Source organism: Vanessa atalanta, chromosome 19, assembly GCF_905147765.1.
Source record: "Vanessa atalanta chromosome 19, ilVanAtal1.2, whole genome shotgun sequence".
NCBI lineage: Eukaryota > Metazoa > Arthropoda > Insecta > Lepidoptera > Nymphalidae > Vanessa > Vanessa atalanta.
Window position 1 is genome coordinate 2,682,359 of NC_061889.1, and position 17,721 is coordinate 2,700,079.

The 17,721-nt window shown below is 31.3% G+C and overlaps 1 protein-coding gene across 3 annotated transcripts in view; it reads right to left on the reverse strand.

Moving 5' to 3' along the window:
• The window catches only part of LOC125071431 (rho GTPase-activating protein 7), a 263,295-nt gene that overhangs the window by 38,359 nt on the left and 207,215 nt on the right, over positions 1 to 17,721 (reverse strand). For 2 of the 3 annotated variants that reach the window (XM_047681675.1, XM_047681678.1), the window contains exon 2: positions 6,856 to 6,927. In XM_047681675.1, coding sequence (XP_047537631.1) covers positions 6,856 to 6,927 — 72 coding nt within the window. Of the gene's footprint in view, positions 1 to 6,855; positions 6,928 to 12,636; positions 13,180 to 17,721 lie in introns of those variants that run through there. The other variant, XM_047681677.1, reaches the window with a different exon arrangement.

Here is a 17,721-nt window from a genome sequence, read left to right on the forward strand (position 1 = left end):
ATTAAAACATAAAAAGTGCACGAAGTGTTGTGGACTTATCTTCAAAAAGAGATCTCTTCTAACCTTTAAGATATTGAAAGAAGAATAAATCAAATTGGTAGCTGAAGTTATTGAGTCTTTGGTCAAGGAAGAAATAGACAGTCCGTTTGTGAGGTACAATTTTATATTATAATATTTCTTGATAGAAGAATGGTCGAAGGCAGTTAAGGAACTTTACAAAAGGTCTATAATGAAGTGAAAAATAAATATACGTTCTATAACTAACGCTTGGAGTAACTTAAAAGAGAATCTTAGGGAGACATGATTCACTTAAATGAGCAATATTGTAAAGTAAGATATAGACTACCTGACGGGCAGACCACTTGCTGTGAGCAATTATGGCGACGTTTTAAAAAACATGAAAGATAAGATATACTGGATTTGACTCTGGAAGACCACCTGACTTGAATTGATCTATCAATCGAACATTACATCCTCTGAGCCTTAGATGACACCCTGAGTTTTAAAACCGATGCTACTTGCGGGACACTCAGCCTTGACCATTAGGAAAGAGCCCACTGTTACTAAAGTGGTATATTAAAGATAACATTAACTTTATTCAAGTAGTTTTTACAAGGAATATTAGATGGTTTCACGTGAAGCTACGCAACGGATCGAAATTCAGATTCTACAGGATGAAACGGTATAAAACTCTATTGTTCGTATATCTTGAATAAAAACGAATAAATATTAATTGGTGACTTTGTTATCGAATAATTTCTTGGTCTATTCTTATTCTGTCTGGCGATCTAAAAAGATACTATCCTTTAAGTTATTTTTATAATTTCCTATAATGTGGCATTGCTACTATTATTTTTATTAAAATCAAAAAATCGTTAACAAAAAAATATTATGAGGGATGTACGTATGTGTCGGGTGAAGATCTTCTACACGTGTCCAATCCACATTCGCACCGTATCCTCTAAAGGAGAAAAAGCCTTAACCCAGCAATGGAACAAGGCATTACATATATTTTTACCGCCGAGCTGTTCTAAACTCTGAACCATTCCGTTAAAACAGTCTGAGGTGTTTCGTTATTATAGGAAATCTTATATATCAGCGTCAAAGAATTCAACAAACACGAGCTGGTATTAAATACAATACAAGAACTTCAAAACGTTATCTTATCAAAGATTATGATAAGGACTCGAACGGTTATCATAAACCATACGGTTATATTGAAGGGTCTGAGTGTTGAGTTTCCGAGATTCGAAGCTTTTGTTCCGTGTTTATGGGGATTAGTTATAGAAAAGGGAGCTAATGGCGCCGTGACTCAATTGCATAACTTTGACGCCCCTGCTAAGTCATAGTCTTGGAAACTACGAACCAGTCATGAATATATTGCCGTGCAATTTTTTGTGCATTGAATTGAAATTTCTTTGGAAGCGATGGGAGTAAATATTCAAGGTCGTCTAGGAGTGCAACGTTTGTGTATGTAACAATTAAAATAAACTTTCCGATGCTTTTCTTTGTTATTGTGTTGAGATTTTAACCACCACGATATTAATATCGAATCTGAGTGCAACGTTTGTGTATGTAACATTTGAGTAAAACGATTGTGACGCATAAAAGTGTTGCATACGCTTTGGAATAATATCTTTTTTATTAATATACGTTCATCTTCTGAGTATGCTAACGATTTTATAGGAACAGAGCCGATGTCCGGCATATTAAAGTATAGTCAGAGCAAGACCTACTGGGAATTTAAGCTAGAATTAAAGATTGCAAGTGACGTCACAGCTAAATGGACTAAAGATTTTTATGAATACTTACAAACATATTTGAATTAAATGTTTTTTTTTTTTAAGTAAATAGACATAGCTTGCAAAATTAGCAGGCTGAAGTGGCAGTGGGCTGGTCACGTATGTCGTAGGACCGATGGCCGTTGGAGCAGACGAGTCCTAGAGTGGAGACCGCGAGTCGGCAAACGCAGCGTAGGGCGCCCTCCAGCCAGGTGGACCGATGTGATGAGGTGGCGGGGACCGACTGGACGCGGAAGGCGGAGGACCGGGAGCTTTGGCGCACCTTGGGAGAGGCCTATGTTCAGCAGTGGACAACGATTGGCTTTTGATTGATTGATTGATTGAAGTAAATATAAATAAATTATATATTATTTCATATCAATTTTTTAAGTGGTAGTGGTAAGTGGTCACCACCGCTATATCATATTCCAAATCGCCAATGCGTCACCAACCTTGGGAACTAAGGTGATATGCCTCTTGTTACAAAAATAATTACTTGTATTAACTCAAATTATTGAAGCTTGAAACGGTTTTTAACTCTTAACCATCAGTTAGATTCACGTTTAGTAACCACTAGGCTATCAGGGCTCGGATATTTATATTTAAGTTATAAATCATCATCAGCTGATTGAGTAAATATATTTACATGAGAATAGTTGGCATAAAGCTAACGCATTAGCAGAACATCGCTAAATATGTCGATTATATCGTATTTTTTCTTTAAATCATTCAGGAATACCAAGATTACGGTTGCTTTGAGATAAATTTATAAAACACGTAATTCCATTCATGATCATAACTCAAAAACAAATATCACTAAATAAACTTACGTCCATACTAATGACTTACTCTATAACTCGCACACATCGCTGTGACATCATCATTGTTTTGACGTCAGCGCCTTACCAATTTCGACCATGACACTAGAAGATAGTATAGGGCCGACTGCGGTCTGCAGGAGATGGTACGACTGTTGTGAATCTGAGTGCACTAGTGTTTACAACACTAGTGCACTCTTCCAGGAGCAGTCGGAGCTACATGATTTGCACGATCATATTTATTCAATTAATTTTTATTTCATAAGTAACTTATGAGAAATTAATAAATATGATAGTCTGAATATAATTGGCAAATCAGTTGATTATATTTGATACATTTGAAGCTACATCTAAACTAATAAGTTTTATAATTTAATAAATAGAAGAAATTTATGATAGTTTAAATTGTCTATACATATTTAGTTTTGTCAAATACGTCCATTTTTCTGGGGGTATTGACCCCTATGAATCCAGGGGTTCAGATTTCTCAAACCGGCCTTGTTTCTTCCTCCTTCTTGTAATCCTATTTAACGGCGAATACAACCGAGGAGAGTTTACATACAGAATCAATCTGTTAGCGTACTTTCCGAGTCATAGGAGTGTTCACAAGAGCGTGTGTGGGTCCAATACGCGCCAATACGGAAGTTTGACAAAAAAACCAATTTTTTTTTCTGAAGTTACTTTGAACCCAGATTAAGCCTTCGGAATTTGTAATCTTATAAGCTAAAAATGTCTGACAATTCCTAAATGAACATACATTTTTTATAAGTCAAGTTCGAAAATCGAACATCAATTACAACAGATATACTTACTAGAAAAAAAACCTTTCGTTCACATATGCAAGTATGACTCCGCATGTTTCTATATTTTCTAAAGGATAATTTCGACAACTGTCATCGGCAACAGATATCATAGAATGGATGTGTGCATTATTTTTATTTTTATTTAATTATGCTTAATTAGTTAAGGATTTTTTTAGTTTTGGATTTTTTTTTCTTTACATAATATTTAACAAGTCATACCATCGTTAAAACCACTGTTAAATAATAGCTAGCTATTATCTCACTGCTGGACTAATCTCCTTTTTGTGGAGACGGCTTGAAGCTTCACGAATCTGCAATCCCTTAGTATATGTATATATGCATCAAAAGCCTCTAATGATAGTGGACCACAAGTAGGTTTCCCCACAAAATTAATTCACCGAGATTAATTATACATACTAAAAATGCATGGTGCTTACCTGAACCCACAATCTAAGTTAAGATTCACGTGATTTAACAATTGGAAAAATATCGGCTCTTCTTGAATAGTATTTAATTTTAAATGAATAAAAAATAGTGACCAGTTTACTATTAAATGAATAGGCTCTACACGTACATGTTTGCTTAACACATACATACATTATTGAAAATAGCATCGTAATAGTGTGAGTCATTGATATTCTCGAAACGCTATATCCTGGTTAATCATACAAGTGACGAATACTTTCTTTAAAATCTAAGAGCATACAATCTTATAAATAACAAAAATAAGCCTATTTTACATGTAAAATATCGTGAGAAAATCTACATGTGTGGGGGAAAAAAAATTGGTACATACTCGTATACCAAACTCTTCCTTGTGGGAAAGCCTAAGCTCTGATGTGGTAAATTTACACAATTTTTTTTGTATTTAATTTTATTTACACTAAAACTTTATCTCGCAATCAAATTCTGTTTTAATATTAAGCGAAACTAATGAGAGAAAATCGATGATACCAGTTTTTCTTAGAATAGCCGTCATGAAATAAACGAAACATGATTTTCGATAATAGGTATAAGTAATTTTTTTCAATAAAAAAATAATAATATGTTTATCGTTTTATATAGTATTGATTAAAATTACGTAAATTTAAATAAGCATGTAACTTTAAGTCTTGTCTACATTATGACAACGAATGTACCAAAGAATAGCGACCAATTGAGAAGGATTTGGCTTCATCTATAGCTGGACTTCGTTACCGTGATACGTACAGGATGTTAAATTTTATTTAAATCTTCAATCCATGTTGTTTTGATATAGAACGCCATTTTGGAGATGAGTGTTTATTAAAAGTTACTTTAAGTATGTAAATAAATAAACCAGATACGATTCGATACGAAACGATACGAAATTGAATAATTTTTTGAATAAAGTATCCGAAATTTTGACTCTAAGCGATATCGCTTAATTGCATATGCTTTTGCTTTACAATATTACATATCATTGGTCACAGATTATAATAATTAAAAAATATGTCTAAACCTTCATTCAACTTAAATGCTTTTTATATTTGAATGACTTCGCAATTTTATCCAAACACTCTGTATATATGGGACAAACGCATTTCAATGGATAAGTATGATTAATAGATCGTAGAGGCAGGTCGGGATCGCATTAAACTTCCTTGTTTGGACACAAACATACATGAATACATTCATGTATTATTAGGTCATAATAAATATATCTGACTCTGTCTAACGTATGCGGAGACGATTAAGTGAGAGCGAAACAGGAACACAGTTTATTACCTACTTATTAACTGACAACCTATACGAGAATATGTATTTATAAATCTAGTGTGTCTTAGTGAATACTTTATTTAACCTGTCAATAATTTATATATCATGTAAAAAACGATCGAAAAATAAGGTTTATTAAGCGCTTTAGTTGTTCAAATAGCGTGGAGTTACTATTCCTTGATGTTCGTGAAGCAGTGCGATCTGTTAGAATTCACTCGTGACTTGACAATCGACTTACGGTGATACTTATGAACCGATTTGCTAAATAATTTTTTTGCTTGGATATAAGTGCCGTTTGATTCCATATAAATAAAAAAAAAAAAAACGCAATGGACGAAAAATGCGTACTAATATTTTTTTTGTAGGCTCGAATTTTATTTGTTATTATTTTTATAGTCAGTATTTTATGTTAAAATTTTATATTATTCAAGTAAGTGTGTACTTTTTAATTCACAAAATTAAATTATCTAAACGAAAATCCATCTGCAGTTGGAATATATATTAAATTTAAATTATTTAATTAAATTGACTAAATAATATGAACTATATAAATATAATTATTTACAATGTGCTTTTTTATCACAATATATAGTAATATGACTTTTTATTAGCTTTTCCTTAACTTCAAATGTTGTAAACTTGTAAATCAACTGTTTCAAAAATGGAAAACTTTATTTAAATTGTTGAAAATTTATGGACTGTTACTTTACTTTTTCCAAATTAAAATAATTACATTGAAAAACATAAATCAATAATAACGTTATACAAATGTATCTATTTGTAATTCATTATCATTTTGTTGGTTTATAACGACTGATGTGTGAACAACACAAATATATCTCTATAAATATGTATGATATAAGTGTCAATTACGTTCTCTATTTAAAATGCTTTGTATGTGTGCGAATTTTGGAAATCCGGCTAAATAAAGTATTATTTATAAAACATACTAATTGTATCGATGATGTAACTATTATACGATGTTAATATTATCATGACATGTTTATATAATTTAAAATGTGTTATAGTGTGTGTTTTCGTTGATAACCATGCACAATATCGATACGCAGATATTGTAAATGTATTAAAATAGACAAATTATTAAGATGTGTGCGTTATATCCGGATTGTTTCATTTAAACGTTTTGATGTGTGTAAATTACGTTAACTTATACAAGTGTGTGTGTAATAAGGAAGATTGGACGTTTCTTCGAACACTATTGATTAGATTATATGCAGAAGTATAGTAATGATAAAGAATATTTATAGCGTTTAATTTATTGATATGGGAGTTAATTACTTCCTTATCGAATGTTCCTAAATGTGTTATTGGTAGGCAAAGAGCATTCTCTCCATAGGCGATAGGTGGGTTCAGAGTTTAATATACATTGCTGTTGGACATAATAAGTAGTATATCTCGTTTGGTCTCTACTCTACTACATACAACCTTGCGAGATTTCACGATGTTAGCCTCCATTAGTTAATATAAAATAAACATCAAACAATTACAATAAATATTCATCACCAGCTCATGTATGCTAATTTTTAAATGAATCTTATTGTATAGACAATCAATAAGATCAACAATTTGACAACGTTTTTGTAACGTTCGAGTGCAATGTTTTAACGAAAACAATAGTGATCATTCTTATATTGTCTTCTGATGGAACAGCGTTTAAATGAGGTGTGTATGTTGTGTGATTTGCTTTCAACTAACCTTCGTACATCTGTGCGTATTGCGGGAATCCGGCAGCTCTCAGCCATTTGCAAGCCTCCGCTGCTTCGATCTCTGAAACAATAATGACACAATAAAAATAACTGAATTGAATTACTTCGAACCATGATGACAGTAACCTCTCAATAAACTAATAGTATGGTATTTATGTAAGCATATAAAACTATATCCTATGTAATTATGCAACTATATAACATATAATTAGATATATATAAATCAGAGGAAGTGGTGGAATGGTGTTTAAATTTTAAATAGTTTCTTAAATTGTATTTGTATTGTTGTTTTTGTTATTGTGTTAAATCTTACTAATAAATTTAAAGTCACTATTATTGAATAAATAATCATAATTCATATGGGCAGTATATAAATTGGGAATATATGGGAAAAAGTAAATAAAATAATATGACGAAAATAATATTGGGAAAACTCATAAATATATTAATACTTATGTATAAAATATAATAGGATTATTTTAATGTCTGTATTGAATGCAGTGAATAGTGCGAATGAGACACACATACAGACTCAATACTATCGTTAATAATAAAAAATCAAAAACATAAAATGTTATTTAAACATTGTTATTATAACAAAACGTATATTATTTATAAATAAGTAATAAATATTGGACAACATCACATACATTAGTCTGATCCCAATGTAAGTAACTAAAGCACTTGTGTTATGGAAAATCAGAAGTAACGACGGTACCACAAACACCCAGACCCAAGACAACATAGAAAACTAATGAACTTTTTCTACATCGACTCGACCGGGAATCGAAACCGGGACCACGGAGTGGTGTACCGATGAAAACCGCACACACTACTCGACCACTAAAGTTAATCTAAATCATCTACTCCAAATAAAAAAATCTATTAAAATTCCAGGCCAGCTTGCGTTTATGCGAACGATAAAAAAAGGTTTAACAAACAATGATTCAAAAACAAAACGCCTTTCTCCTAATAAATATTAATAAGCCTGACCACGTGCCGCGAACCCTTTCGCCCTTGGATAAGAAGCCGTTTATAACAGTACAGGTCAACACACACAGCTCATCGGTAACTGGTTATGCGTGGTCTGCAGTCTAGTATAGGGCATAGGGCCAATCAGACCTATTGTGCGTTTGACGGTTACAAATGTCTATATAATAAGCAAGAAACTATAGGAAATATGGATGTGCGAATGTTATTCGTAAATTGGATGAGGCTTATAATACTTTTTTGCATTGTACCGTAAATTATACAAAAAAATAATACAAATTTCTGCCCTATATTATGGGCACGTAAAGACTGCGGTATCCTTAGCAGTGATCTCTCCAATAACAAGTGAGCACCTATACAAATAATATTCTTATTATTTTTATTACTTGGCGCTTAGGCTACTTGATAAGGCTTTGTGATTTGGCAGGTGCCACAAATTCTACCGCCAAACAGTAATGCTAGTGTTATTGTGTTTGTTGTTAAGAAGGGTGAGTGAGTCACCTCAACTGGCCCATGGGACATAGCGTCTTAGTTTCCATTATTGATGATGCTCGGATATAAGATATAATAAATATTATTTACAGTATCGATGTACAAAATTGTTTAAAGATACTCAGTATAAATTGGAGGTGGTTCATATTTCGCCCACTGGGATTGGAAAATTCAGCCCACGCGGCCTTGGAATACAGATTCTACCGAGAAAAGATGGAACGAAAGCCAATAATATATTTATATATATTAATGAAAATTAATGATCCTCTGTTTAATGTGTATGAGTGCATTATTAATTCGATTGCGAAAAACTTAAATGACTGCTTTGACTGCAAGACTTATACTTTTTTTTTATTTTTTTTTATTATCATATAAGTAGGCGGACTGGCCAATGGAATAAATATCGTTAAGTGGTCATAGACACTGGTGCTGAAAAAAATATTAATTTATGTCTCTCGTACCTGTACTTACATTAGCTAACTCACCAATATTTAAGCAGGCGGTACCTACCCAGAGGGCCTTGCACAAAGCCCTACCAACTAAAAGTAAAAACCGACTATTAAAAGTAAAAGATTTGTTAGGTTGTGGATAATTGATTTTATTAAGCAACGCTATGCGTTCCCGGCATTTAATAATTAAAGAATAACTTATATCTTGTCATCGAAATAGATTATCTTAAATAAAAAATGAGCTTTCGAAGTTATTCGTATACCGCATCCAAATTATGCGTAACTCATTATGTAATCCAATGTTAAGGTCACAAGAGGTCCGTATTTTAAGTGGTGTTGCGTGTGGGTTATTTTTCACCGGCATTCTGTACGGTGGACCACACAAGATGTATATTTTACACTATTATGACCAATCATTTAGTTTCATGATTGTCATAAAATGTTTATGGTGGCTAATTTTTTGACAAGGATGTTCTTTCTGCTTTTATTGCTTCTGTTTAATATATCGAAAGAATGGCTTTGAACAAGCCAATTATTCTACCACATCACATGTTCTATTTTACTACTGAGTTACTAGTGAGCCTGTGTAATTACACATTATATAATATACGCAAAATCTTTAAACACATGGTGACGTATGAACGGTGTAAACAACAACAAAGTCTTAAAAACTATTATATATATAATATAAATTATGTTCATGTGATACAATCATAAATTCGGTAAGGCAATGTATTTACAAGACTACAATTATTAAAGTCGTTCCAATATGGACATATCTGGTCGTTAATTATCGTACATAAATAAATTTTATAAATATAAATAATTATATAATGATTTTGGTATTAATTAAAATTTTAATAATTACCAGTATTATTGAATAGGTATATACTACATACAAAGATTTATTGTACTCTTATTTATATAAAAAAAAATGAACATATTGTTCCTATTAAATAATCACCATGATCAAAAAAATATATATTTAAAATAAGGAATTAATTTATAAGAAAAAAAATTGCTTTTAGGAAACTATTTATTTGCATCCGTAGAACAATTTTCTCTCTGGTTTCATTAAGGTTTCATGGTGACCCTATCCGGGGTATGACGGGAGATGTATCGTGGACCACCGTCAAATGCTTTGATAAAAAGCTTTTAGTATGGGCGGTGTAGTTTGTACGTGTTGAAATTTTGATTAATATTCCACTTGAATTTATTCAATACTAACTGTTTGTTAGTAATTTGTAATGAAATCTCTGACATTTGTGTTATCTACGAAATGTAACCAAGGTTTAATTTATCGTACTAAATTTTTAAGCTTTGAAGTGGATTTGTTTGGAAACCTTGGTCAAAGTTGGGTTAGCTGATTTTATGTTAATCAAGGTTTAACCCACTAGATGTATTATTATTTTTTTGATTGTTAAAAATAAATATTTATAGTATTTACAAATACATATATATAATAGCTAAGACTTGATATTATTTGTAAGAACAATAAAGAAAAGACGGAGAAAAAAAAATGAAAATTCCTTTTTCTTAAATTTGTTTTTACTATATTTAAAAAATGATTAATATTAAAATAAGATTTAGTATTAATTAATCAAATTGAGTTAAATATATTATTAAATCGATGAACATACAGGATATTTATAAATAAATAAATAATTAATTATGCTCTCACGTATTTTGTACTAATGCATTTATGATTCACGTGTTATATTTAGAACTACGGTAATTTAATTAAACATTAAGTACCGTATTAATGACTATTGCAGCGAAAATAAACATTAAATTTTAAGATTGACTAAAATCTTATATATTAATAGCGTAAGGCGATTTTTTTCCAGTGATTATGGGACGATATCTGCACATAAAACATCGGTTTTGGTCTCATTTTGAAGAGCTCCAGCCTTAGATGTGCAGAAAAATAAAGAGAGTTCTTTTTTTATGTTATAGTGGCAAACGAGCAGGAGGCACACCTGATGGAAAGTAATTACCACCGCCCGTGGAAATCTGCAACAGGACCAGCACCAGGGGTTTGCAGGTGTGTTGCCGGCCTTTTAGGAAGGAGAATTGATTGAAATTTACCAATTGTTACGATTTAAAAAAAAATAAGAGAGCGGAAATAATTTACAGGCAGGATAGAGAGCGGTGCTATGGCAGTATAGAAAAAAAACAAATGTCAAACGTGCGAAAACATCGTCGTTCGTTTACAATGAAATTAAATCAAAACAAAACCTGTCATGTTTCGAAATTTTGTAAAAATCTGTTGATAAATCGCAAAGTTTCGCATACTACCTACTAGTGTTATTAAATACGAATAATTATTGCATTTATTAAATATTGTACTGAGAAAACATCGTTTTTTTATGAACTAGTTTGTTAGCTTATTGTATGACATCGGTAGGATGGACAAATTGATCTGATGGTAAGTGGTCAAAACATTGACAAAGTATGAAATTTTCATAACCAATGTGCCACCAACCTTAGAGACTGATATGATGTCTCTTGTAGTTACACTGGCTCACTCACCCTTCAAATCGGAACACAAAAATACTAATTAATTAATGACAGTTCGAAGACAACACGTAATAATGATTAAAATAAAATGAAAATCGGAAACCTCTAAAGATACAATAATAGCAATGATCTGTTTCAAAATAAACAAGGGCATGTATGTATTTGTAATCACAAGAGCCGAGACGGCCGTGTAGTTTGAACGCATCGTTTCATCTTAACCAATGATTGCGGGTTCAAACCCAGACAAGCATCATTATATTCCTATTTGCTTAATTTGTTTTTATAATTCATCACGTTCTCGAAGGTGAAAGAAAACGTGTGAGTGTCTCATTTATCAGTCCAACAGGTGGCCCATTTGCTGGTTCATATTCAAAAATTAAATTAAAAAATGATACGTGTTGATGTTTAAATACGTATAAAATAAACTCTAAATTTTAAGGATAAATCGAAACGAATTTAAACAACCTTGGATAGACAAGCAATTACAAATATAATCAAGAAAATTTGAATGCCAAGGGTTATCGTTGCTCTTGTAAATAGTAATTTGTATTGCTATTAATACTTCCATTGATTTGTTAATTAGAGTAACACACTAACCTCATTTATTATATTTATCGAATTATATTTTTACAACGCATTGTTTACAGATCTGGCTGAATGTATTACATCTTTAGCTTCGTATCCATATTCCTCGTTAAAAAAAAAAAATCAAAAACAAATTGATAAGTTTGAATTTCTCAAAGTATATTAGTAATAAGTATATAAGTATTTATGAATATTTTATTTTAATACATGATTTATGGCCGGAAATATTTGTGTATCATAAGATTTTTAAAATTAGAACTCGTTCATAATATTGGGACATTAGGGATGGGACCCTCATTATTAAATAAAAGTAACGGTATTCATTTTATATTTACGCAAAAAACATACATTAGTGTAGTTACTTTTTGTAGTTAAATCGTATTCACAATGGGTTGGCCTCATTATGATTACTACTAATTGCCTTCGTGACAACACTGTTAGGATAAAATATAATATAGAAATATATAACGATAAATAATAAATGATGTCACGATTATAATAAATATGTACAAGTCTTCAGATGACTTTTTAATGCTTTACTAACAACGATGGCCAATAATATAGTGTAAAATTGTCAGTATTAGTCAGTTTTTTTCTTAGATTATTGCTTTAGAGTTTATACCACATGTTGTATGTGAAAAAAATAGAAAATTTCATAGAATCACAAAATTTTCCGATACAAATATAAATCAGACTAAACACATCGATACGTTAAGGAAAATATATAATTTTACCTGTTATCTGGTCAGCGCTTAAATTTGGAACACTCATTGCTACACTAACGATCACTTAACACTAAAAATCGATTCGGCACGCGCCCGCGCATCTCATAAACACTGAATCATACCACTTTCATACGAAACTCGATCACAACACTACTAAAGGTTGTTCCCTGCGAATTAACACTTTTTTTAAATATTTTCTACAGTTACACAACAAACCGGTCACGAATTACGATCGAAGTTTACAAATTTTATCGACTTTAACCGCCACCTGTTCGTATCGAATTACTTGCATACAAATTAACTATTTGATTTACGTTATAACGGTTAAGTGCATTGTCTTTTTATGTCAACTAGTTCAAACCATCGATAACGTAAACAAAACACATCACTTTAAAACAATTCGAATTTCGAAATTTTATTTGACATTATTGTCGTTAACCGGCTACACAGTTTCATTGAAAGGAGATTAGCTTAGAAAGCGCGAATATCAAAAATGAAAAAAAAAATAAAAAAGGAATTCCACGGTCGTAAGAAACGAACGCGCGTGCACTTGAGGTGTTGGTCTAGAATGAGATTATCAGTGTTTATCATAACAAGTCGGTACTTACGTCCTTTAATCGCTCACGTCACCGATAGCCGCGCCGCCGAGTTAGGAAAAACTTGTGTTTGATACGGCAATTTACTAAGTTGTAAATAATTACATAGCAAGAAACGGAGTCGTTAGTTTTGTTATGTAAAGCAAATTATCTGTTACGTACGGTGAACACGATAAAGCTTGTCAGCTAGTTTGTTTAATATGACCACAGGAATGTTACGAAACATTGTAGCGGAAATCATCGTTACTAAGATTAATCTTCGGAATAGATTTTAAGTTTCAAAATTATTTAGTGCTAGCTGAACCAGCGGCTTTACCTGCGCGTAATTTATAAAATTTTACCTATAGCACACAAACTGTCACACCTCATGTTACCTCCTCGGGGGTCGAAAAAAAGTAGTCTATGTCATTCGCTGGGACTCAAATTATCTCCATAGTAAATTTCATTACAATCGATTCGTCGGTTTAAGCGTCAATATGTTACAGACAGAGTTACTTTCGCATTCATAATATTAGTATAAATTTATTAATTTTAATATACGAAAGCAATATAGTCACAGCCTTTAATATTCCAATGCTGTAAGGATGGCTCTCCGTTCGAGGATAATATTGGAGTTTGTTTGGGCACGCTGATCCTATACGAGTTAGTGTAGATTGCGGCAGATTTTCAAACAACAAATGCAGATTCCTAACTATTTTGATCAAATCCAAAATTATTCTTGATGTATCGAACAGGATACAAATTATAAATACATATTAAACATGTGAAAATTCACTGACGCTTTGAATTTACGAGCTTTGATAAGATTCTCGTGTTCTAACTACTGGGTCAACTCGGCTCTTAAGTAAGAAATTATATAAGATGAAAACATACTTATATGGCTTCAAGCTACAACTTTTGATTCGATATAGAGGCTACAGAGGTGTCTTCCTGGAATGTTGTGGATACAAACGTCACTCTGGTCGTAATGCCAAAGCACGTAAAGTAAGTTCAATTCCTAATTCATGATATAGGTTACTTGGACATGGAAATATAATTTGTCTGATGGAAATTTCAAACAAGAAACCATTTCTAAAGAGGAAAAAACTATTTAAAAAAGTCTTAAAAGGCATAACCTATTTTAGAACCGTGTAATATTTAATTACTTACATATATACATACATTCGCAATGTATTATAATTGGTGTAATGATTCTTGTCTACAAATCCGATCCTTATTTGGAAATTTAATGCCATGATCTTGTATGTGACATTCTGTCTGACATCAGTATCGTTGCAATATAGTCGCTATTCCTCACCAAATAAGGTTCAAATTACACGCAATTTATGATAGTGTAATACAGTTGCAAAATGAGTACTTTATATGCGTTAAGATTAACAATTTTAAGAAATAAATATGTTTATGGTAATAGGACGCTTGCCTGTTGAGTGATCCGTATTTGGTTTATTTAATTAACTTAAGTATTTATAACATTTAAAAAATGTTATCCTCAATATCCTGTTGACTAATTCTTAGTATCTCTTAATTTGAATATGTTGAACGTTTTATTTCTTGAAAATGAAAGTGTCATATCCATTTTTTTATCATGCATGTAATTTCGAAGCGAATGGGTTTAAAAATTAAGGAAAATATTTAAAGTTCGCGTTATCTCGGCTGTCATTCAACATGTTACATCTAATTATACAACACGCGTAGTGTATGTACTTGTATGACCATAGACCAGGAAAATTATAGAAATGGAAAGAATAAAAATAAGAAATTAATTGCAATAAAAACTGGACTTCTTATCAGCGCAAGCATTAAGAAAATATATAAATGAAAATAAATTTTACTTTGTGTTTAAAATAAATTAGTTGTTTTGTTTCAAACATGGAATGATAAAATGTCTCTGTATTGTAAACTTCATATGTCACTTCTAACACTTTCGCTGATCTAAGTTACACATGTAAACACTTCAGAACCTTGTTAAACTTACGGCCCACACAGTGGTAGGAGATTTTGAAAGAGTTAGTGGAAAGATAGTGCGACATCGTTCTAAATGTTGTTACATTAGGTTGACACACATTTTATTTAAATACGATTTAAAAAGTCATAAATATTCACATTCATATAAGAAATATCACCCTTAATTCTATGACGTTAGAGTTTCATATTCTTTAAACATCGTTATCAGTTCTTCAAATCACAGATATCAAATATAAGTTACTGGAAATTGCATTATATTTCCAAGTCTTCAGAATTGACTGTCATTGTTTTCGAATATGACTCAATAATATTACTCAAAAATTATTAAATGACGTTGATTTTGATGACTAAAATATCCTTGTAGACTAAGAGGCAGCAATGACGATAGAATTGTCATGTTAAAATTTGTGATATATAAGTGTCTCGTTTTATCTACAAATAATGTTTAGGGGTTTAATTGTTAAACAATGATCTGTTCTCTTCTTTCGAATGTGAAATCAATGACAGCAGAAAGAGATGGTATTAATATTTTAACTTCCGCTAAAAATCTTTTATAGTAAAATAATATATTTGCTGGATCATAGAAGTAATTCTAGTAACATTAGGGATTCCTCAAATTCCCAAAATTACAAAGAAGATGGGTACTATTTTTCTTAAGTAATATCAACTCAACATAAATTATTGAGATATTAGTATGTCGTATAGTTTTAATTGTTCCAATGATAAGGTTTCGTCGAATATGTATAATTCATATTAATTTATTGAGTTTTGACGAATATCCAAGCATATAATTTATTGTCACCATTACTGTAGGCCAAAAAAACTTTACACGCATTAATAAAGTAAAATGAAAAAAAAAAGAACATTTAAAAAGCAAATAGTTTAGAGACCCTCACTCGTGAAATGTTGTCAGCTGAATTATAGTGATACGCCATTTTGATACGTGTATCCTTATAATTGTTATAGGCGATTTTTTATATTATATGATGATACTTCACGAATTCTGAATTGTGAGGTGAATTTCGAGTCTCTTCTTACGAATGCCTCTCCTGATATCGGTATTTCACTTTCTGCGATAAGTCGCAGAAAGTGAAATGCAATTTTTGTTTTATTAATTCTTCGTCTCAGTCGCAATATTAATTGCTTAAGGTGTTCTTGGAAGTTATAAATACTTATAGTTAATTTGAATATTATTAACAAAGATTTTAGTTTTAGAAAAATATTTGCGTTAGTTACATTTTAATTTACATTTAATTTTATAGTTGATTGATTAATGATTGGAAATGTAAATAAAACACTCATAACCTATATCAAATTTAAGCTATTTCAAATAGTATTACTGTGTAGGGTGACTATGAATTCAATTAAGACGAAAATATAATATTTAATTTTAATTAAAGTAAGTATATATGTAAGATTTGTAATTGAATCAATTTTGGTAATGGTTGGATAGTCCAAGAATACCCTTTTCTTCGACTATCCAACTTCGAATCATCTGCACACTGCATCTGTAAAGATACACTGTTTATTACCCTAATAGCCCGATGAAAATTTAATTCGACGTGACAGGAGATAAATTAGGTGCAAAATCAATGGTTTTCCAAGCTTTTCCAGACATAGATCATAGACTTTAAAAATTCAAACCTCGGTTTTCATAACCAGCTGCTGTTCATACCTATCATTTGCCCACGAGGTAGGACAGCTAGAAAAAATACTAAATACAATATGACAATAAATATAAGGTTTAAAAAAAAAATGTAAAACAATAATATAGTTTATGAAATAAAATAACCCTCGTTATTCTTGAAAGAAATCACAAACGACTTAACATTCATCTGTAGAAAACAAAACAACACGACAAATGTAAAAGCGATTCATTATAATACTTACGTTTATATTTTCTTTATTTCATAAAACCATTTCATAAAGTGCACTTTAACTACAATTCGATGACCGTTCATAATAAAACACGAACTAACATACTCTATAAACTGTGCGCTATTACACATAAAATCACCTTTAGTGCCGCGTAATTACAATAAACAAAGAGATTTAGTCACAAACACATTACTTTAACAATCCAGTCGATAGTTAAACGGTAAAATTGATTGGTATCGATTCTGCGTATATGAGTCAAGTGAGTGCCCTTGGGGCGTTAATTTTTTGCTAGTGCCTGATCACTAGTGTTCCGTATATAGTTTTAAGTACATTACTGTGATGACTTCCTCTATTAGGTTATGTTCTCAAGTATAAAGGTTTCTTTAATTTGGTTTTAGTTAGTCTTTTTTTGTTCACAATTATGCATTCGATATCTTAGCACTTATATTTTAATATTATATATATTTGATATTACATTTTGTCTCTTACGAACAAGAAAGCATGTAAAGCCTGCCTAGGCTGCTTCGATTTCGAGTTTCACATGTGACAGGATTTTATCCGAAGCATGCAGGTTTCCTCACGATGCTTTTCTCCGCCGAACACGACATGAATTATAATTACAAATTAGGCACATTACTTTCTTGTAGTCCGAGTT